At 40.8% G+C, this 23,656-nt stretch overlaps 1 protein-coding gene across 5 annotated transcripts in view; it reads right to left on the reverse strand.

The window, feature by feature from the left end:
• ZNF236 (zinc finger protein 236) overlaps window positions 1-21,636 on the reverse strand; it is a 44,282-nt gene extending 22,646 nt beyond the window's left edge. Inside the window, exons 1-13 of one of the 5 annotated variants that reach the window (XM_081205394.1) lie at window positions 21,533-21,636; window positions 17,965-18,107; window positions 16,960-17,124; window positions 16,251-16,429; window positions 14,105-14,229; window positions 11,595-11,767; window positions 9,738-9,884; window positions 7,749-7,820; window positions 5,683-5,847; window positions 4,496-4,709; window positions 2,730-3,002; window positions 1,472-1,675; window positions 149-293 (exon numbers count right to left, since the gene is read on the reverse strand). In XM_081205394.1, the coding sequence (XP_081061520.1) occupies window positions 149-293; window positions 1,472-1,675; window positions 2,730-3,002; window positions 4,496-4,709; window positions 5,683-5,847; window positions 7,749-7,820; window positions 9,738-9,884; window positions 11,595-11,767; window positions 14,105-14,229; window positions 16,251-16,429; window positions 16,960-17,124; window positions 17,965-18,107; window positions 21,533-21,596 (2,069 nt within the window). In that variant the 5' untranslated portion in view covers window positions 21,597-21,636. The other 4 variants (XM_081205392.1, XM_081205391.1, XM_081205393.1 and 1 more) reach the window with 4 other exon arrangements.
• Window positions 21,637-23,656: the final 2,020 nt, after the last annotated feature.

Raw genomic sequence — 23,656 nt, forward strand, 5'->3', positions numbered from 1 at the left:
TATGCCTTTGGAACAAAGGTGAAACAGCAAGTATATTGGCAGTATAGCAGCACAGGACAGATGTGAGAATACAGAGAAAGAACTATTTCCTGTTCTTTAATTTTTAGAACATTCTCTCAGCCACCCACATCTTTGCTCTGGAATTTACCGTATATGCTGTTTAAGATGGCAAGACTTTTTATATGCTCTATGACAGTAGTAACATTTATACGGCCTATCCGCTTCATTCACAAAATTATTATTGAAGTAATTTTGGAAGAACTGGCTATTTCTTGGGATTGGCTGGATAAGACCTGTATAGAGAAGGAAAGAAAAAGACGGATCAAACTGAGACAGTTTCAAATACTAAAACAATTGTAACACCTAACAGCAGCTGTTTTCAAATTGTCATGCTCTTAGCTTAAGAAACTGAGATATGGACAAACTTCAGCCACCCACAACTGCTTTGCTCTTCACATGAATGGTGAAGCATGTCAGGAACCACACTTCCTATGGTTAAGGGCTTCCAAAACAGCCAGAATACTGAAGCCATCTTTAAATCATGGCTTTGTGTTCTGGCTTGCTTAGAAGTAATTAACCATAATTCCCAGTCTGAATGCAATGAGAAGCTCTGGTTAACTGAGGCTTTCTGGCTTGATTATGTCTTTATAAGAAGGGAGGAGTAACATAGCTGCATGCAGGTGCCTGACCTTTGTACCTATCTCAGGATATTAAGCCAAGATCCTGATTGTCCAAATAGAGCCATATTCCTGCTCCTAAATGAAATGCAATTATAAATAAAATGTAATTATTGTAATTATACCCTTCCTTCCACTTCATATGGAGAAAAGAAGACACTATTGTTACTTTAGCTTATGTGAATGTTAAAACTTAAAACTCTCTTTAAAGCCTTAAATACCGTATATTCCTGTGTGTCTATCTAAGGAAATGTTTTCCTTTTTTTAAATGAACAAACTAGCTATCAGAAGATATCAGCTTAATTTTGCAAAGACCTGGTAGTTATTTACACTATGCTATTTAAAATCTCAGGTGACCAACAGGCTGAGAACAATTATGCTGAAAATGTAGAATATTTCTTTCCTTGTATATCTTCCCTGCATGAAATTTTAAAAACTACTACGTATCATCTTTCAGCTTTTCACACAATTACAGGCATACGAATCTGATTTGTTCCATGAACCACATACTGAGCTTGTGTTATAAGTGTAATGCTGCAAGTCATGATAACTGCATTACTGCCACAGACACTGTGCTCTATCCAAAATGTCTCTTTAACCGAATCAATGGCTCAGAGGACTACAAAGTAAGCTACACGCCTAATTACATAACAGCTTTCACAGTAATGACCATCAAAACGCAATCAACAAGCATTTTCCTCAGGCATCTCTTTGGTCAACTGGGAATCCTGGTTTTTAGTTTTATTCTAAATAGTAAGACTTTATGCAAGCAAATCATACTGTGCACACTTTACCTAAATCTGTGATGAGTATAGGTTCTTGCAAAGGGATATCAGGTACTGGAACACTCGTCTTTCCTGTACGAAACTTTGCAGGTTTACGCTGATGCCGCATCTTTCTTAGTTCCGTGTGTTTAAAATGAGAGGCAATGTGTGTCTTTCTGTGACCAGAAGTTCGGAACTTTTTATCACAGTGTGGGCAAGCAAAAGGTCTAATACCTAAAAAAAAATAGCGTATTATGTGTTTAATATTCTACAGCTTTGAAAGCGATAAAGTCTCTGCGAAATAAAGTCTGTGAGATACTGATGTCCTACCAGTGTAGGACACTGAGTTCATATGCAATATTTTGACTTGCACACTTCTTCCTGCTCCTCTTCCATGCTCCAAAACATTTACTACCCAATCCAGCTCTACTTAAACATAGCTAAATGAGACAAGTTACACCTGACTGTGGGTGGCAATACACATCCAAAAGCAACATAGTACAGCACTGGCAATATCCACATTTAAATAATATTGCACATGTTACAGGGTGCTTATTCAAATCACATCTTAAAGTCAACTACTGTCCCAGTCAAACACTGACTAAAGTAAGTATAACCAATCTGTGGTGGAACACCAAGATTTCATCCATCCATCTGTCTTTCCACCACATGTTATCCATACATATGTAATATAAAGTCCATCTATAGTCCCAATTTTGTCATTTAAGGATCATGCATTATTGGGCTAATACATGTGAAACTTAAGGTGAAAATCACTTGAGCATCAGTTACATATTACAGCCAAAACCAATGAAGAGTTTTACTTTTATGGCATCTTAAGGACTAGTAAATTAGAGGATAAGCAAAAACAAAGTTCTGGTGTGTTTTCTGCAAAAGACTAACATGGCAACTCTTCTGTAAAATATTATGAACAGTGCATGAAGGGTTGAATCAATACAATTTCACTGCCTCGCCCTGCTTTGGTTAAAATAGACATGCAGATGAAGCTCCTGAAATAATAATAATAAAAAATTAACATCCCTTGCTAAAGTGAGAACTTGGCAAGATTTCAAACCTGGAAGTCGAAAATATTTGAAGTTTTTCATATTACTGATTAAAACTGTAAAAAAAACAACAACAACTGGGTGGAAAATATTTTCAGATTCCTTGCTAATTAATCAGATAAAATGTCCTGCATGTAAAAGGCACATAAGCAACTTTCAGTAAGACTTTCCTATTCTTAAGGAAGTTCTCTCAGTATTATGAAAAGATAAATGTGACAGCTTACCTGTATGTAAGCGAATATGCACTTTTAAACTTCCTGAGGTAGAAAAGCTCTTCATACAGTACTGGCACTTAAAAGCCTTAATGCCGGTATGTGTTTTAATGTGTGCTGTGAGGGTGCTCTTCACAGCAAAGGCCCGGAAACACTGCGGACATTTGAATGGCTTTTCATGAGTGTGAATGCGGATGTGTCTCACTAGATCACTGGGCTTTTTAAATTCTTTAGAACAATATGGACAAATATGCCATCGTATTCCGTTTTCCTCACGTATGGTACCTGAAATACAATTTTAGAGGAGATCACAGAAGTACATATTTTACTACTTAAAATACAATTAATACAACAGTCTCAGAAAAAGAAGTCAGAATTTGAAAAGGAGACTCAATATTAAATTATGGTAAACAAAGTGATGACATCTTCCATTTCCCTTTAGTCACGGCTCTTCTCAGATTTAAACAAAATTGTAAGTATAAGAAACTAGCTTTAATCATAATATTAGATTAAAATAAAACAAGCAAGGGGAAATAAATGGAACTAGATTATACAGTGAGGTTCTATTTAAACTGATAAACTGCCCTAAATAAATTCTATTGGAAAAATGTATTAATTAAGAGAAGATGTTTATTATATTTGGAAAGAGTAGAATATTCAGGTAGCACTGTTTTTTCATGGGTAAGATAGTTTAAGGTGTCATAACTCTCCTCAAAAGTGGCAAATGGAGGGGAATTGACTGAAGGTCCTGCACAGGTAAGATTTTAACGGTTCCATTAATATACTTAGTTTTAGAGCATAAGATGGAAATGAGAATTGGCTTTAGGAACTAAGAAAAGGTCTGGCCAGAGGTCTGGCCTGTGAGTTAATAACTACAAAAAATACAGTCTTGACTAAGAGTTAAAAAGTAAACACCTCGGAAGAGATGTTTGGTGGAGTATTATATTTAGTTTACAATGGGGAGATGTGTGGCAGCGCTAAGAAGTAGGACATGAGGAGACCTACTGGACCTCACCAGCTAAAAACAGTCTGTCAGTTGTCACTGAGAATATCAAGCTTAAGGCCTTGCTTGAGCCCATCTTCAAGAAAAACCAGAACATGGGAACTGATGTTACAATGGGTCTGAATCCTTTGCTACAGCACCACAAGGAAAAGGATTGTGATAAATGTGATTGTAGACTCTCTCATTGCTAAAACTAGGGTATTATGCACTCCAGGTATCTTAAATATCCTGTCTGCTTAACCCATCTGCCTGCATATCATCCATTCCCTTTGATGTGAAGAGCACATTAAGAGTTATTTGTTCTGCACAGTGCAAGAATTAGCTAACTTTCTCATGGAAAGAGGGAGATTGGAATTTTTCTAGCCAGAAAGTTAGGGTGCCCAAGTCTTGGAAATAATGGGATTAAGAGTCCTGTCTGGTTATGAGTCCTTGGTACAGATTGGCAAAATCAAGAACCCAGAAAGTGATCAACTCACCCCTCCTGGACTTCCAGGAGAAGGGGACTAAGTTTACAAGACTGATAAACTACACCCAACCTCATATTTTCACCCATCTAATCTTCCACCCGATTCTCCAAGAGGACAAGAGATTGGCTCCAATGAGGAAGCAGAAATTGCATCCTAGTCCAATCCCCAGCCAAGTTGTCTTCAAAGAACCTGACTCCTAGTGAATTGAAATGACCCAGTATCTGTTCCACGGGCTGGTGACAAGAAGGAAAAATGGATGTGATAAACAATAATAAATGGTATTGTATAGTGAACAATTTCATTATTACCAGGTAAAAACTGGGATTTTTTCTTCAGAACTCTTTTTTCCTTTTTCTCTACTTTTTCTGGATTTTCTTGCTCTTTAATTGGTTCTGGATTGCTGGGGTTGACTTGATTCTGAACTTCTGCATTTTCATCCTGACTTGAAGGAGTCTTGTTTTCACTGCAGTCTGCATTTGTTGAGACTGGGATTGAAGACAGCCCACTGTTTTCCAAGGCTTGCTAAGACAAACATAATGAATTAAACTGAGCGCATGATTCATAAATATGTGACCAAAGGTTTTGGCAAGAATGCAATAAGTCAACTATACAAAGAATTATATTTTGACTATTTTGAAGTCTTCAGATAACTTTTTTTTTTTACTTGTGGGGAAAAAATCTGAAGTCAACAGTCACTTGTTATATTAGAAACAATATTTAGAATCTAACAAATGCAGCACCCTCTCTTTCAGAAAATCAGAGCAGAACTCCTAACAATTTCAATCCATTACCCAATGGAATTTTGTCAAACTAGAGGAACATTCTCTGTTTCCAAAAAGCTACAGCTTTACCAGGCTTAATTAGCAGTGCTTTTTTAAAAGAAAAATTGTCATATAATGCCACTATTTTAAAAAACAAAATTCCTATATTTATCTCTTTTTTTATTAAAGCTGAGACTAAGCAGTATTAAGACAGCTCTGGACACCGAAGAATGGAGAATGAAGCTCACTGGAAGAAAGTACTTAGCAGCTGCTATTGCCATTCCCTCAAGAATGCTCAACACTAGGGACAGAGGAGTCTTGCATCAAGCAGTAATTTTCTATGTTTACCGTAGCTACTGGGAATCAAACACAGCAAACACTAGGGCAGAGATGGGAAGCCTTTCAGATGTTGTTGGATTCCCATTACCAGGTCATTGACTATGCTGGCTGGAACTGATGGGAGCTGAAGTCTAACAACTGGAGGACCACCCACTCCTTTATTGTTGTGTTAGGGTGAGGATGAAAGCAGTCATGGACCACTCACCATAGCCTAATGTATCTAGTACTCTTTTCTCCACATGTGACTCTTCTCAGCTCCCAGCACAATCTAGCAGGGTGAAGTTAGAGGTGATCTGACGCCGTATAGGGAAGATAGTTGTTTCCTCCACCCCACCCAGCCTACTAAATTTTAGGAAAGAGTAGGTAAGGTTCCAAAATAGTTTCTTTTACCCTACCTGCAAAATGTCTCTGTTTATTCCCACAGCCATACTGAGTTGCTGACCAGGTTGCTGAGACTGATTATTTTCCACTGGCTCTGACAACTCAAGCAGTTGCTGAATGACGTCAGTTACAGACTGCTGACCTTGATGTCCTGCCACTGAAGTTACTGGATTTTCTGTCTGTTGACAAAAGAGATGTCGTCTTAAATATACAAATGTCATTTGTAAAGGAATTAAACAATACAAAACATTTGGAATATCTGGAATAATGAGAAAGTATGAAACAGAACTTGCAAGCCAAGAATTTCCAAGGTACTGCAGCAATAACATCCAGGATTCATTTCTGTTGTGAATTCATATTAGCATGCTCTTCCCCTTTAAGAACCAATTTATCTGCCAACTGGTTAAATATTTGCAGAAAAAGTGCAAAATATAGAAATATATAAAATAAAATTACTACGAAAGAGGCAATAAGATATCAATTTACAGGTGTAAATTAAATTATAAAATTATCCTTCTGTAAGGGGGGTACACAAACAAAAGTTCAAGACTTTCAAAGAACACAGATACATCTATTTTGAACATCTATTTATTAAATTTTTATTAATAAGCAGGGTGGATAAAAATCAATGATTTTTTTTAAAAAAACCACATTTTTTAAATTTAAATCAGATTTTTAAAATAAAATGTGTTGGGAGGAAAAATCTTTCTAAAGATAGTTTTCTATTTAAGTTACATTATAGTCCAAAGGCTATTCATCTGGAAATAAGGGTTTTGTTTTAAGTTTTTCATGTGTGCTAAAACTCAGTCTGTTTTTGTAAAAGAAACAACAACAAAAAATGATTAACCACATCAGTTAACAAACATGGATATATATGCTATAATGTTATTGCTTTAGTTAAATAAATTGTTTAAATTGTAATTAAGGAAATGATTATTTTTCTCCTAATAAAGTACAGCAGAAAAGTTGTCCAAATATAAAGTTAACTTATTAAACCTCACAATAATTTCATAATTATCTAGGTATTTCTAACAGTATAACCAAATCAGTAATTTTTGATATAAATGTAAAAACTACTCTGAAAATTTATTATTACAAAAATGAAACCTTCCTCTGGTTGTAAATATTAAGATTATATCAGCAAGAATGAGTCTTTCTGTAAAAAAATAAATAAATAAATCAAGTCTTACTGACTAGTAATTTAAACCGTGATTTAAATCAATCTGATTTAAATCAAATCCACCCTGTCAATAAGTATTAAAAAGCTAGCAATAGCAATGCTTTTCTACTTTCACACCAAGCACACTGGCCCCATTCCAGAAATGTACTTATACAATCTTAGCTACTTTACATGAGCATCAACCTCTTATTAAACCACAATGCACACACCCAACATTCCTGAGGTTCTGTGAGCCTTTTCCAGGATCTGAGCCTTTGGTGGCAGGCCCTGTTCTGTGAGGCTCCTTGCCAGTAGAGGTTCAGCAGAAGTTATGTCTTCATTTTGATATCTTTCAAAAGCTATATTGTTTAGACAGAACTTTGCAACATTTCTTTCTTTCTTTCTTTACCGACAAGTATTTACTGATGTTATTATAGCCTTGTTTATATGTTGTACGCCACCTTGCTATATTGTTATGGAAGTGTGGTATAGACATTTGAAAGTAAATAAAAAAAATGGCATACAAAACTGATTCTGACAGCATTAGCCACCTATTTAGGTTTGGCTTCAGTCTCATTCCATGAGGGAATCGCCCTTATCGTGTGACTACATGCACCATGCAAGTGCACCCTCTGTGAACCCTGGCAACAGGATCACGACATTCTTTTCCCGCTGAATTATCACCCCCCATTCTTGCAAGCTGCACAAAAATTACCCTTACAAATCATTAAAATAGGGTCCTAAAGTGGAAACGCACAGCATAAAGTTCTTTGAAGTCTCTAAAGTAGCTTGCAACATCTTTGAACTGTTTTACGGAGATGTAATAAACTTTGTAGCACAAGCCAAAGATGTGGAAAATTTTGCAAGATATGTTTTACCATAACAATGCAACACAATTAAGCTAAGAATTAGAATACTCACATTCTTCCATTTATTATCAACAGGCTGTAGCAAATTAACTGTTGCTAAAGTCAGAGGCTGAGCCACAGAATCCTATGAAAAAAGAATAGAAGCATTAACTGTACAAAAATAAAATATGCAAATCTAAAAGGTTATACTGCCACTGCCAATTAAGATCAAGCAAAACAGTATGCTTTTTTAAGAAGTATTCAATTATACAGAAAAACATATTCTTAGATCACATTTTTTAATTTACACAGCTACTTCAGCTGTATTACTTTTCTAGCAATTAAGATACAAAACCCTGCTTTTCCTCTTTAGCGTATACCTGATTACTGGATATAAGTGGCACTTAAATGAATAAGGGCAACTGCTGGTAACTAATCTATTAAAACTCAAGCAAGATAATGGCTAATCAAATTATAGTATACACTTAGCTGTTTCCTTTTATTTTAGCCACAAGGACATTACTGCATAAAATTGGTTTTGTTAAATTTTTGAATTCACAATGTTTTTTTCTTTAAATTTGTTTCCTTAAGGGGACAGTTTATGGCAATATCCACCACAATGACCAGCTTAAGATACAACAGATCTCAGACTCAACCAGGCCCTAAAAGGGGTGTGGCAGGGGAGGACCAGAGAGAAGGGTTAGGCTTAATCCTAAACCCATTCAGCTCAGTCACATGACCTGGCAAACCAGCATGAAGCACCAGTTTAAAGGACTGATTTCCCTCTGCCAGGCTTCAGTACAGCCAAAGCAGTAGCCCCGCTGCTGAACGGGGTTTGGATCTGGTGTAACTTTGCACTGGCTTGCTTTTGGGCCAGCTTTTAGTGCACAGGATTTCTCCCTAAGTGCATTTTATCTAGAAAGGAAGAAATATTCTGCATCTGACATGAATATTAAAGAGAAAGGCAATGTGTGACTTTAACACAATAGTCCGAGCACTGTATTGAAATACAGCTATGATTTAACATGAACAAGCAGCATGATAATGCATGGTACTCAAAAGCCCCCACTGTACTCCTCCACTGTTCCTTCCTTTAGCACACCGGAAGGTAGGGGAAACAAAACACCGTCTGGCTTTGTGTTATATAAGAAACAATGCTCATGATTTGCTTCTCACTAAACCAAACCACAAGCAGAAACCAGTTTGTTTGGGGCTTACCACTTAGTTTGTTTGCAAGAAACAAGCCACAAGTGATATGTTTGTACATCATGAAGCCAACCTCCAGTCTGTTCTTTCCTTGGCACACAAAAGGAGTAGCAGAGGACCACAGAAGTGACAACTGAGCAGCATGCTCCAGTATGCTACTTGTTCATGTTTAAACCATAGTTTAATTTTAAATATGGTTTAGGGTGAGGTCCAAACAAAACCAGCATTTCTCCAATAATGAAAAACAGCAATACCTGAAAGTCAAAAGAGTCCTTTAAAAAAAATAAAAACACTGAAGTTGTTTTAAAAAAGTAACTGTGTTAAATCTGTTGTATCAAAATGACAACGACTCCTGCAGCTCCCTAAAGGCTAACACTGTGAGCTTTCACAGTCAAGAGCCTACTTCATCAGATGCACAAAGCTTAAGGTACTGGATCTTCTATACACAGATGAATCTAGAGGAAGGGGAAGCAAGCTTTACAAGGCAAGATTAAATGATCAAAAGTGCACATCCCCAATACATGGACACCAGGCAATGAATTAATGAATTACTTGTCAAGAATCTATCACTCGCCTGTTTAAAAAAAGAAAAATTAAGGCAATGGCACAGTTCACTTGGCAATTCTGTAGGCACGCCTCACTGAAATGAATAGGCATTGCCCAAGAGCACTGTGGTGATGCAAAACCATTAATTTCAGAGGGACCTAAAGGAAAGAATTCTTGCTGGATTTTGCCTCACCTAAAGGAAGTGTGATGACATATCTCACACATACACAAACAGAATATTTATCTCAAAGAGCAAAGACATTGGGAGTCTGCTTCCCTTTACCAAAAGAGATGAGAATGTAAAGGTTACCGTTGTCAAGGGAGATGTTTCTGTAGTAGAACTCGTTGTATTCTGTGTGCTACTCATATGCATCTTGCTGATATGAGTATTTAAGCTGCCTAAACTTTTGAAGATACAACTACATTCTGTACAGTTATACGTAGGGCCATTCTTCACCTTTAGGAACAAAAGAGGAGAGGAATGCTCAGTCTTAAAACTTTGCAATTACAACCACAACAAACTATAGCCAGTATCTCCTTAGCCCTGTTTTATTCCCCAGCTAACAGAGCAGTGAAATTTGCATTACAGATGAACTCAAGGCATTAAAGATCTGAAAAAGCCCAACCATATTATTGAGCATTGTGCATATCATAATTATTCCCACTCACCAAATGAACACTATCTTCCACCCCAAAAATGGAAAACACATTGAACCATGAATAACAATGTCAATGGGCTTGCTTGATTGGTAGCTGAAACTAAGTAAATTAATTAGTACCTCATATAAATGCTGTGATTAAAATTGGGGGGGGGATAAAATATAAGCAGGAAAGTGTCAGATTAGAGATGGAGCCACCTGGGAGGTAGGAACAGGGAAGTGTAGCACAAAGAGGATGGCAGCTCAAATCAAAATAGGACAAAAAAAGATGATTCAACATTCTATAAAACCTATTAAGTTTGAATAGTGATGAGAGACTTCCATCCAGCTTGTGTCAGAGTGGCTCAGAAAGTAAGCTCAATTACTTAACTCCCACAACTAGAAACAGCTCAGCTTCTTTCCAAAGCCAATACAACTACTGAAGTCAGAACCACATTCTGAAGGACCATGGGAAACCTACTTCATGGGAGAGGGAGAGAGGGAAAAGATCTGATCTTCCACTTTCTCACTCCTGTTCTAGAGTGCTCCAACCCTGCTCTCCTGGACAGTAAAGTATTGTTTAAATTTCAAAGTGGAGAAGGGTTCAGGTGTGACTATGTAAGTAAGGAATTCTTTCTAACTTGGCCTTTAGTCTAAGGAGAATGATTTGGGAACCTTGCAATGCTCAGCTCTTCTTTGAGATAAAAACTTCAAACTTCTCAAGCTTATATTCAGGCCAAGAATGAAAAACATTGCTAGCATCTCTACTTTTGCCCTAAAATAGTTCTTTACCAGGGGAGTATTACTTTAGTGAACAACTGCTTTTGTGTGCTCCAGAAGGAGCTATATAAATTTTTCTACTACAGCTGATATCAAGCACTATTACCAGTGACATTTCACAGATGGTTTTTTTGGAACTCATACTGCCTCTGCCCTTTGTACACCTTTCACGCTTAAATCTCCATCCCCTTGCAATGGAACACCTCCTCATCTTATCCTTTCTGAACTCTGCCATTATCACTGCTACTTCACTATTATCATCCACCAATATTTCTAATGACGATACCCCTTAGTAGGCTGCTCAGCAATCAGGCAGAGCAAGTCCTTCTCCTCTCCTGTCTGGAAGAGGTTGATGAAAATAGGGTGACTGTGAAGAGAATATGGAATCTAACAGACAAGGGGGCAAGTAATGATAGCTGTTAGTGGCTGCACTGAAGGGGCAAAAGGGGGAAGGGGCAGGTGTAAAAACAATGTAAAGGGGGGGGGGAATTTCCTCCCTTCCCCAGAAAGCAAGAACTTTTCATGAAAGAAGTCAAAAACGTGACTGAAAATTATCTACTACAATTCCATGGAAATCTATAGATGCATCGAAAACAAAAGAAACCAAATGTTTTTCTTCCATCTAGTATTAGACCATAAAATGAATGTTTCAGAAATTGCAGGCATTGAATATAGATGAAGATGTTAATTCAGGACCTGTTGCCATTTAAAGTGTGTAGCCAATAACAGAAATGAGCTGTGCTATTTACCTCTGAATGAACTCTCTGAATATGTGATTGAAGATTGCCTTTCTGAGAAAAGGCTGCAGGACAAAAGGCACAGGCATGGGGTTTTTCACCGGTGTGTTTAATCATATGGGTTTGCAATGCCCCCTTCTGATTAAATGCTTTTCCACATTCACTACATTTAAATGGCCTTTCACCTAACAAAAATAAATATTTATACACACACATAAAACAGAAATATGAGTTTTCATTGGTAACAATTTCTAAATGCATTTGGCATAAAACAGTACAGTGAAACAGAGCTATGATTACAATACTCTACTGGAAACCCGTATTTTTTCCCTCTAGCAAACATTCGTAGATAAAATAGCCCCCTAAATATTGTATTTTTTTGTCTGATCATCCTTCTCAACTATACATAAATAAGTATCATATTGCTTTGTATACTTATTAGCCCATCAATAAAAAGTACTTATTTAGAGAATGGCCCCACCAACTTTTTCTGGATGAACAGTCCTGGAGACTTCCAAGACACACTTATATCAGCTTTCAGAATCTGCATATGCACACACCGTGCTACTGTAAACCTGGGGTTGAAGTAGCAATGGGAAGTCCTCCATACAGTCCATCCAGTACAGCCTGAAGCTCCATTACTCAATGCACACAGATTGGCTGTAGCTGGACTGTGTATGGAGCAGGGCTGTGACAAGATCATGAGGATGACCTGGGGTCATTTTCAAGCCAATCTAAAGTGAGCTGTAGGAGCTTGCATCTCTCTTACATTGATTTAAACATCTAACTCCTCAATATATACTTAAGTCCTGAAAATAGAATATATTTCATGGAGTGGTAGTGGAGGGACTGAAATAGTTAATTCTTAAACTAGGGCCAAGGCTGACCTCTTGTGGCCATTTTCTACATTTCACATATAACAAGGGGGTCCTTGTAAAACTATTATTCCACATTTCTGAGAATTAAGTTTACTTTCATTAAAATTATTTAATACACATTACTGGGCAAAATGTTTGATAGTTAGGGTCATACCAAATATCAGAATACTAATTAAAGCTTATCCACACAGAATTTCAATATATACATGCCATACGGTCTAAAATGATTGCATTAAGCTTGCCTGCCAATATGCATCAGAAGCCAGCTTGAGAGAATAAATGCCAAGGGAAAGAGGATGAAAATTTAAGTTAAAAGGTCAACAAAACTTGAAGAGACAGGAGCAAGCTGTTCACCCAGAAACAGCTGTTCATTATTCCATTCAATAACATGAGTGGGAAACTGCAAGGTTATTTCAGTAAAACTTGACACAAGCAAATTGATGTATTTGAGTCAGTTCACATGGCCCAGGTTGTACAGGCTGTACACATAGCACAGGACAACACTGAACCTTGAACATCTAATATTTTGTGCATTGCTCCCTTTCCAAATAAAACTTCAACGAAAACTGGCACCTACTACAAGCAGACCCCATTCATATAATTTGTATATCCATATAGCAATTTATGCTCCTAACTCCCATTTCACACTGAGGGAGCAATCCTATACACTAAAAGCTGTCATAAAACAAGCCAGTGTAAGTTAAACCAGTGTTAAAGATCCACCGGACAATTGAGCCACCTTATGCCTGGTAGCAAGAAAGCAAGCCTTCAAAATAGTGTTTGAGTTAACGCCACCCTTTTTAACTTACACCAGGTTGCCAAGTTATGTGACTGAGCTGAACCTGCTTAACATCCAGCATAATTCAGGTCCCATCACATCCCTTTTTTAGGGCTTACACCAGCTTAAGATCTGCCCGGCTAGGGCTCAATCCACTGGACAGCGGCGTAGCGTGAGTTGTCAGCACCCGGGGCAACGCAAGTAATTTGCGCCCCCTAACCCGGGGCAAGGCACGTAATTTGCGCCCCCCCAACCCCTAACCTGCGAGTTGCTGCTGGCGCTGCCGCTCAAACGACGCCGCTTGCCTGGAGGAGGAGGGGGGCAGAGAGGCGAGGAAAATGCAATGGCCCAGCAGCTGCAGCAGCAGCGGCAGAGGCGGGGCTGTGAGAAGGGGCTGCCTGGCGTGTCCTCCGCGGCGAGCGCTGAGAGCCGCTGCCTGCCGGGCGCCTTCAGCCCGGGCGCGCGCACAGCTCGTCGGTTCCGCGAGACATGCGGCTCTGCTACAGCCTGCGCCCGAGGCTCTTCGGCGACTCCGGAGGCAGCGAGCGCGCCCCCCCCCCCAGATGTTGCGCCCGGTGCGGCCTGCCCCCCCTGGCACCCCCCACGCTACGCCACTGCCACTGGATCCCAGCTGAGCCGAAGATGAGAGAGTTAAGCTGGCATAGCTTGAGCTGTGTTCTGAACCTCCCAACTCAGCTGGAGATCTTCTTTTGTGAATTAGCATCAACAGTTGTAAGGAATTCAATTTTCCCATTTAACTAAAAAGTTTATATAGGGAAGCAAAAGCAAGCAGTGTGTGTTCATTAGGTTATCTGAAGTCTATACACATTTTCAAACACATATCTCTGTAGATTTATTCACCTTACCTGTGTGTATTCGAACATGCCGTGTTAACTGACTTGGTTTCTGGAAAGTCTTTCCACAGTGTGGACATGAATATGTAAACCCACTTCTGTCAATATTTCTGTTGTATGACCTGCTGTTTGATATCCTGTAGACATATATTAAGCAGTTAAATATTATGGTGAATTCAATTGCAATGTTATCACCTCATTTGAAAGGTAAACAGATTACCATCATTATCCCAACTAATTCTGGTTCTACAGAGAATTGGAATTAGAAATGAAGGCCAGGTATACAGTATTGTAGATGCTTTACTGGTAACAATACAGTGGTACCTCTAGATATGAACGGGATCCGTTCCGGAGCCCCGTTCACATATAGAAGCAAATGTAACTGGCCATGGCACATCTGCGCACATGCATGTCGCTTTTCGCAGCTTCTGCGCAAGCGGCGAAACCCAGAAGTAACACGCTCCGTTACTTCCGGGTTGCCGCGGAGCGCAACTCAAACGCGCTCAACCCGAAGCGCATTCAACCAGAGGTCTGCCTGTACAGGGCAAACCATAATTATGGCTTCATTACAAACTTTCCAAGCTGAATCCGTATCAAACACAGACAACAAAAGAAACCCAGTAGGCACTTGATTACTGTCAAACACACTGCAGCTATCTCCTGATTAATGAAGCCGTGAACTTTTAAATAAACAACTTGGGAGCAATTTACCTATGAGATTGCCTTACCCCACATGTGCCCTATCTACAACTGGCAGCATTGGCACTATTACAGAAGCCACATCATACCTGTTCCGCATTTGTATGGACTCGATCATTTCGTGTGGCAGCGCCTAAACTTTGGAACTTCTTGCCCATTGAGATCATGCAGGCACCTTCACTGTACTTTTTTCAGTGACAGCTAAACACATTCTTGTTTAGGCAAGTCCACCCACATGCTTAGAAAGCTGAGGTTATATAAATCTGTTTTAGTATTTTAACTTTTCTTTGTTTTAAAAGTTTGGTGCTGTTTTTTTCCTTGGTATTACTATTTTATCTTCTGTGAACTGCTTTGAGGTTTTTTACAATCAAGAGGTGTATAAATTTTATGAAATAAATACATACAATGAATAAAGGTAAAGGTAAAGGGACCCCTGACCATTAGGTCTAGTCATGGCCGACTCTGGGGTTGCAGCGCTCATCTTGCTTTACTGGCCAAGGGAGCCGGCGTACAGCTTCTGGGTCATGTGGCCAGCATGACTAAGCCGCTTCTGGCGAACCAGAGCAGCGCACGGAAATGCCATTTACCTTCCCGCCAGAGCAGTACCTATTTATCTACTTGCACTTTGACGTGCTTTTGAACTGCTAGGTTGGCAGGAGCAGCGACCGAGCAACGGGAGCTCACCCCGTCACAGGGATTCGAACTGCCGAACTTCTGATCAGCAAGCCCTGGGCTCTGTGGTTTAACCCACAGCGCCACCCGCGTCCAAATACAATGAATACAAGTGCTTATAAAAACTTAAGAAGGGTGCTTGCCATCTCACACATGGAATATGATGTCAGATAGGTCATGTGCACAGTATACATGTGTACTTCCTTGTTTCAAAAGTACACGTACACACACTCCTTCATAATCCTACACCTTAGGCACAGCAGAAATGTATGTACAGAATTCCCACAAGTGGGATTGAGTGGGCAGCACTAAAGCAGCTTAACATCTAAAATTAAGTCAGAGTATTAGTTATAAACAGCTCCCTGTTACTGAATTGATGTTCTGCTTTCCTAGATAATTTTTACTTTTGCTCATTTATCTTCCTCCACAGTATTCTTGCCAATCAAAAGGCCTGAATTATCTGCGTGAAATAAAATATTCCTGACATGTTTAGCAGAGTTTAAGCAACAATACGAAAAGTCACTTGAATTAATGAAGGAAGGATGCATAACAAAACCCTGTCAGCTTTACTAACTGTTGTGCTTCACATGGAACTTCACCTAGGCGTAAGGATGATGTTTCATGGTAATAGCTACCCAAGTTAAGATATCAGCGTGAAATCTGGTTGGCCTACTTTGCTTATGGGTGTTCATCCTAGAGTTTCTGAGGAAGGCAAGTATGATGGGTCAGCCAGAGAAGTTACTGAGCTTTTAACCTACTTGTTGTTTAGTCGTTTAGCTATTCTCACCTTATTTTGTAATGAGTTTTCATGTGCTCCTTTAGTTGGGAAGATGTTTCAACCTCTTTCTTACAGGTTTTACAGATATGGGTTTTGCCTCCAGACAATTCTTGACGGTGTTCTTCCATGTGTAAGGCCAGCTGGCTCTGCAAAGTAAACTCATCTCCACACTCTGAACATATAAGATTCTGCAAAGATAGTAAACTGGTTTGATTCTTTTCTAAAACAGCATAAAAATACATTACTTTATAATAACATTTCATCACTTTAAGCATTTTCAATCCTTTGCTGGTAGAAAAACTGACTATAACAATCTGGGATCAGGGTCACACATACGTCAAAAAATCCTTGGTGGAATTTATTAAGCATGACACCATTTGCAAGTCAAACAAAGAGTTCCCTACTCCCCTCCACATCTTTGTATTCTGTATGTGCTTCAAAAATGACGATAATAGTCACCTCTTCCTTTTCATGAAGCATAATATGAGCTTTAAGACTAGCCACTTTATAATAACATTTCATCACTTTAAGCATTTTCAATCCTTTGCTGGTAGAAAAACTGACTATAACAATCTGGGATCAGGGTCACACATACGTCAAAAAATCCTTGGTGGAATTTATTAAGCATGACACCATTTGCAAGTCAAACAAAGAGTTCCCTACTCCCCTCCACATCTTTGTATTCTGTATGTGCTTCAAAAATGACGATAATAGTCACCTCTTCCTTTTCATGAAGCATAATATGAGCTTTAAGACTAGCCACTCTAGAGAATTTTTTGTTGCACACAGGACAAGTAGGGTCTTCTCCATTGTGGGTACATTTATGCAGTGTAAGGTTGAACTCAACATTAAACGACATCGGACACTGGTCACATCGATGAGGCTGTTTGTGGAAAACAAAATCAAGGCAATATTTAAGCTTCATAATTCCATTGACAAGAAAATATAAGAGACAGAGGTCACATCATTATGATTGTAAACCACCACAAAAACATCACTGGTTTAGTATATAAACTCCTTAAGTAAGTAACGAAGGCCAAATGAAATGGTGCCAGCTGCCAAAACAGTAAAACTTCAAATCTCTGCAATGGCCTTCCTTTCCTTTTCCACACCATATTACAGCATTTATTTACTATCTTTATAAAACCATCTTTATGCCAACACACCTTAAAACTTTCCCCACACAATGCACTTTTGGAGTGATAACTGAGATTTACACATTTCAGCTTTAAGAGAGGAAAGCAAACCTGAAACATTTCACTGGAAAATGACTGTTCCTTTACTTCTTCCCTTATTATGATCCTAGATTTTTAATTTGTGCAACAGAATTTTAAATATATTAAGATCTTTTGTATTGCCTAAAACAGTGGCATTACAAAACAGGGCAGAATCACGATAAAGCTTGAACTTTTATATTGTTGTTTCCTAGATTATTAATAGATTTATATATTCAGTGGCTCGAGTAAGCTGTTATGCCCCAAATACAGCCATTTCTTCCTAAGCTGGAAACAAGAATAGTGTCTTTCAAAATGTGATATATCTTATATCTTCCTGGATATGCATATGACAAGAGGTAGGAAGGCTCCATGTTATTGAGCTTCCTCAAAATTAGGTTTACAAAGAACCCTGGAATTTGATTCATGAAATTAAATGGAGATTTGTGCACCTATTCCACATCAGTCATTTTGTCACAAGAGCTACTCAGATTTATTGAGATACTCACCTTGTCATTTTGCTCATGATCCCTCATATGGCGCTGGAATTGTGTGTCTTTCGAAAAAGACAGAAAGCAGATCTCACACTTACGGATGTTTGGTACTTGCTGAGTATAATTATTGTTCTCTGTATTCAGTGTTAGAACACCATCTACAAAATAATAATAAAAAACCTTTTTTTAATTAAACTTGTTCTGATTGCTTATTTTACAGCTGCTCAAAAATGTCTATTACCATTTGCAAAGTTTTGTATTTTTTTTCTAGTTTTGTTATTGTAAAAAATATGAATAATTTGAAAATAAGTTATTTCATTGCCTAAAGCTCTCAACAGCACATATTAAAAACACAAGCTAACCTTTCTTTCCCCTTTAATTTGTAACAAACTTTTCAGGTTACATAGGTTGCAATCCTCTTATTTATTCTTGTATAATCAGTGATTTCAAAAGTTACATAAAATATAATAAACGACTGCAGACACAGTGAACAATCTAAATAGAAAGGTGTACTTGCAACTCTTGTATCCGGTTCTCAAGACCCCAAATACGCAACAGAATGTTAATTACAATACTATTAAAAATAAGCTAAATTTGTAGAACTATCTGCATGTTTATTATGTATTATTGTGTTGAGGGATTCTTAACAGCCTGATCCTTTGTGGAATTAGGCATACAAAAACCTAGTGAAATCAATGGGCTAAGTTGTGGTATCAAGATTGTACTCACAGATATCAACTTAGTTCTGATTTTTAAAAACTGCACATTGTTCACTTTGTTTACTTCAGCACCTGTACATATTACACTTTGTCCATCTTGTGTTTTGTAACCGATACTAATTCTTAAAATAGTGTAAAGTTCAAAAAGGAAACTGTCTCCCAAAACAGTAAGTAAAATGTGAATGTAGGCTTCTTTCATAGTTTTTGAAACAAGATACTGACTTGTTTTGTGGTTGGAGCCTTCCCGCCAAAAGAAGTGTAACCAACTTCGCAGTCTTCCCTTTTAGTACAGAAGACCAGAGATGCTAGGTACTAATATAAATTCATTCTATTTCTCTAGCCCACCTTTTTCTCAAAGGAGCTCAATCTACATAGTTCCCCCATCCCCATTTTATCCTAAGTACAACCCTATGAGGTAGGTTAGGCTGAGACACAGTAACTGGCCCGGGGTCACCCAGTGAGCTTCATGGCTAGTGGGGACTTGAACCCCGATCTCCTATGTCCTAGTCCAGTACTCTAACCAATACATCACAGTGGCTCTCAGTGTGATTTCACCACTTCATCTCTGTGACTACTCTAACATGAGGTGTTTTTAAGGAAGAAATGTCTCACAGCAACAAATTCACTTTTGTTGTGGAGATACACTCAGACTATAAGCAGGGATACAGGAAAACATGTTTAAGAAATACAGGAAACTTTAATGAGATACCCCACAAGTGTAATGTTCAGCAGCCTATAAAAAAGCAGACTGCAGGGCCTCTTCATCACCGCTGCCAAGGACCAGCTCCATCAGTCCTCAACTATCATCTACAACAGCCATAACGAGAGTTTTTAACTTTTCCTCTGAAATTTGGCCAACTTATTTGAATCCATTTCATAAACCCATTGGTATGTTTATTCTTGGTCCCTTCACAACGTGATTCTTTTGGGGACCCACCTGCGGAAGGTGTCAAATACTGAACGTGGAAGAAAGTGATCAATTTAGAGCAGTAGACAGATGTGGGTATACAACTACTAAATCATCACCAACTGCTATTTCACCAGCTGGATTTGGGCTCCTCCAACTCTCACAGCAGGCATTTAGAACAATGGGTTGAAGCAGGAAACAGCACACAATCTGAGAAAATTGCCACCACCAACTTGCTGCTGTTTCACCAGCTGGGATTGTGCCCAGCAAGCTAAGCAATGGGTCAGGTTTTTGGTTTTTAAAGCAACAACAGCTGTAGAAGAGATATCTAACTTTCAAGTAGTTTTTTTTTTTTTAATGGTTTGAGAACTGGGGCAAGATGAGCAAAACAAAAGCCAATTACACTTGAGATGCAGGGGTGGGGGCGGAAAATAGATGCAAGAAAATATTATATTTAGTTTCCCTGTCTTTTATATCCAAAATCTACCTACACGTAATACTTCAATGTAATCCTAATCATGCTTACGCAGAAAAAAGTTCCATCAAGTTCAGGACAAAGGATGGATAGGCAAAGGCTGGTGAACCTGTGGCCCTCCAGGTGTTCTGCAGTACAACTCCCATCTCTGACCATTAGCCATGCTGCCACAATGGATGGGAGTTGTGGTCCAACAACATCAGGAGGGCCACAGGTTCACCATATCTGGTACTACCATAGGATGTTAAGTAAAACAGAACATTGCTATGGCCTGGCCACAAAGCACAGTACCCCCTCCTCTGCTCAGGAAGTACTGTACAAAAAAACCCCAAGCCATCAACACCTGGAATAGAAGAGCAACGGTCTCCTATGATGCCCTAACATTGCTTTTTAGGATAAAAAGGCTCAGGACTGGAGTACAAAGAGTGCCAGGGCCTCAAAAGTTCCACGGATTTGAAAGCAGAGGTGGGCAGCGTCAGCAAGGATCTGACCCCAAGTTGTCTAGGAACTGCAAGGACGAAATGGGTTTCCCTCTCTACCTAAGTTGCTGAAATGAAGTCAGCTTGGGGAATCCAGGAACGGAGTGGTTTGTGTGAGAGTTAAGACTTCATCCGAGTTCTGGTACTCCGAACTAATCCCTGGCTGAGAATTCTCCCATTTTCAGAGCCTGTCCTTTTTGCACCTTGGTGGGTCTCGGGGCTCTGGGAATAAGAACACAAAGAAGACCCCGCACCGCCACTACTACACACAGCCTTCCTGCCTTCCGACATGGTCGCGGAGCACCGGAGGGTGAAGGCACGGTATTGCTCAAGCAAGGCTCCAGAGAGAGGAACCGCCGCCGCTGCTGCAGCGGAGCGCCCGCAAAGGTGGTGCCGCCCGCATTCCTCTCGAGGCTGCGGGAAAGCCCGTCCCTTCACACGGACGCCTGCAGAGCGGATCGCTCGCCCCGGGATGAAAACCACCCCGCGATGGGAACCCCCCCATTTCCCCCGCGCCACCGATCGCCTTAGAAAGGGCGCCTCAAACGAGGAGAAGAGGAGACGCCGCCGCCCAACCCCGCTGCTGCTGCCGCCGCCGCCGCCACCCTCCTCCTCCTCGCTCCCTGTCCCGCTTCCCTTCCTTCGCCCGTTCTGACAGAATCTCGCCGTCCCTCCCTCTATATATAGATTTATAAGCGCGCGCGGCGGTAGCAACATGCGCTCCTCCGCCTCCGGCTGCGCGGAGTTAGCTCGGTATCATTCCGCACAGGGCCGGCCGCACACTAAGTCCCTCGCACAATAGGCCCGGCCTTCCTCCTTCGCCTTCCTCCATATCCGGGGACTATATGCGAGGCCCGGCGGATTGTTTCGCGGTGCCTTTCTCACCCTGTGCGAGCGATGTGAGGGATTCAGCCCGGCGCCCGGAGACGTTTTGTTATGCTCTTGCTTTTCTCTTTTGCTGAACCCGGCCGCGCCTCCTCCTCTTTTTTTTTAATTTTTTTACCTGACTCGGTGGCTGCTTTGGTGTTTTCTCTACCGCCGGGTTTTGGAGGCCGCCCCCGCGGCATGATTGCCCCCTCCCCCTTTCCCTCCCCCCTCCCCTGTGCCTTCGGTCCGTCGCGCGCGCGTGCGCGCGCGCGCACACCCCTCACGCAACGATGGCGGAGGGAGAGGCGGTTGGGCGGTTCGAACTCTTGAGGGGAGGGAGGGGGGTGAAAAGCCAGAACGCGCCTCTGAAGCGGCCGCGCGCGCCCACACATACAGGGGTGCGCGCGGCCAGCGAGGGGCAGGAAAACACGGATGCGAAAGAGGGCTGGTGCTAGCGCGCACGCGCGACTCGGGAGGCGGCGGCGGGGAAACAAGCGCATGCGTCGTGCCCACAATAAATAGCGTGCGGTCGGCAACAGGAAGAAGGGTGGCTGCTTAAGTTACTGTAATGTGTGTTGGCGATGAGGGGTACGGAGATCTTGCGCCCCCAGTGCAGAGAGGCAGGCAGCAGTTCTAATCCCAGTGACCTGGAAGGAACTGTTCGCATCCGTCAATTATATTCCGATGGGAAACTTTCCCTTTTTGAATGCTGAATAACTGAACAAGCTTTGTGCTGCAGACTTTAAGCATACTCAGTAAGGAGATGTTGTTGGCATCCATCTGTCTCGAGAGACAATGGAGGACACCTCCAAGTGGTGAAGTCAGACTGCTGTGTTAGCAGCACCAAAGAGACCTGGGGAGCAAGGCTGGGAGCACTGTATGGAGGTCCTGGGCTGCCCAGACAACAAGATCCCCTTTGTGATTGGATGCAGGTGGCGCTGTGGTCTAAACCACTGAGCCTCTCAGGGTTGTTGGTTCGAATCCCCACGACAGGGTGAGCTCCCATTGCTCTGTCCCAACTGTTGCCAACCTAGCAGTTTGAAAGCACGACAATGCAAGTAAATAAATATGTACCACTGCGGCAGGAGGGTAAACGGTCTTTCTGTGTGCTCTGGTTTTCGTCATAGTGTTCCGTTGCACCAGAAGGGGTTTAGTCATGCTGGCCACATGACCTGGAAAGATGTTTGGGGCTCCCTCGGCCTGAAAGCGAGATGATCTCTGCACTCCCATAGTCACCTTTGACTGGACTTTACCATCCAGGGGTCCTTTACCTTTACCTTACCTCTGCTGATGTGGGCCAAAGGAGAGCAGAGCAATATGTTTGGCACCAGCTTTACCAGAAAAAGGCATACAGGGTCCAGCCAACCCTCTTAGTGACTCCCCACTAAATTCATGGAGGGTTTGCTCCTTAACCTTACGTCCCACAAACTAGCAGAGGTTTAGAATCAAAGCTTTCCTTCTAGAAGGGCTGCCTTACCAGGCTGGCAATCCCCATCTGCCCCTCACTTCACTCTACAACATGTACAGAAACTGGACCCACTATTGGTCTTGTCTGCTAATTCTGCCAGAGCCTGTATTTGCATGCAGGGGAAGTCCCAAACTCGCTGAGGGTTTGAGACCCATCGGCTACCCTCACTTGGTTTTGCCCGCTAGTCAAAGCCGTTCCTGGGATGTGGCCACTGTTGAATGCTGACAGCTTCTAGGAGCCATAGGTGAGAGCAGAGATGGGGATGGGGACTAAAGACAGGCAAACTACCCCAGAAGGACCATGACGTGTCCCCCACCAGAGGTACGACTCCTCCCCTGACACCCGTACACTCCGATATAGGAGTAAGTCCCGGTGAATTTAGCAGGACTTGCTTCGAGCGAACGTGGTTAGGGTTGCACTGTTGGTGGCTACTGATTATAGACCCATTTAACTATGCCTGCATTTTGAGCATCAGGCTTCAGTTCTGATTCATGTGCCTCCCTCTGAATTCATATTTATTACAGTATTCTTACCACTTGTATTTATTATGCTCATTCAGCCGCAGTTTAAGTGACATTGAAAAGGCAGTAGCCATGCAACAGGAGAGTGAACAGCGGTATCTCACTTCATGGGAAAATACAGCAAGCGAAATGTTGTGTATGCCAGGAACACAGAAGTTTCTTGGCTTTGTGGACAAGAGAGTGGTTAAAGACTGGAGAATGGTGTTGGGATTAATTGGAGAAACATATTAAAGACAACTGCCAACACAATTCTGTGGACTTGGCCCCTTAG

The sequence above is a fragment of the Podarcis bocagei genome, assembly GCF_964188305.1.
Source record: "Podarcis bocagei genome assembly, chromosome: 8".
Taxonomy (NCBI): Eukaryota; Metazoa; Chordata; class Lepidosauria; order Squamata; family Lacertidae; genus Podarcis; species Podarcis bocagei.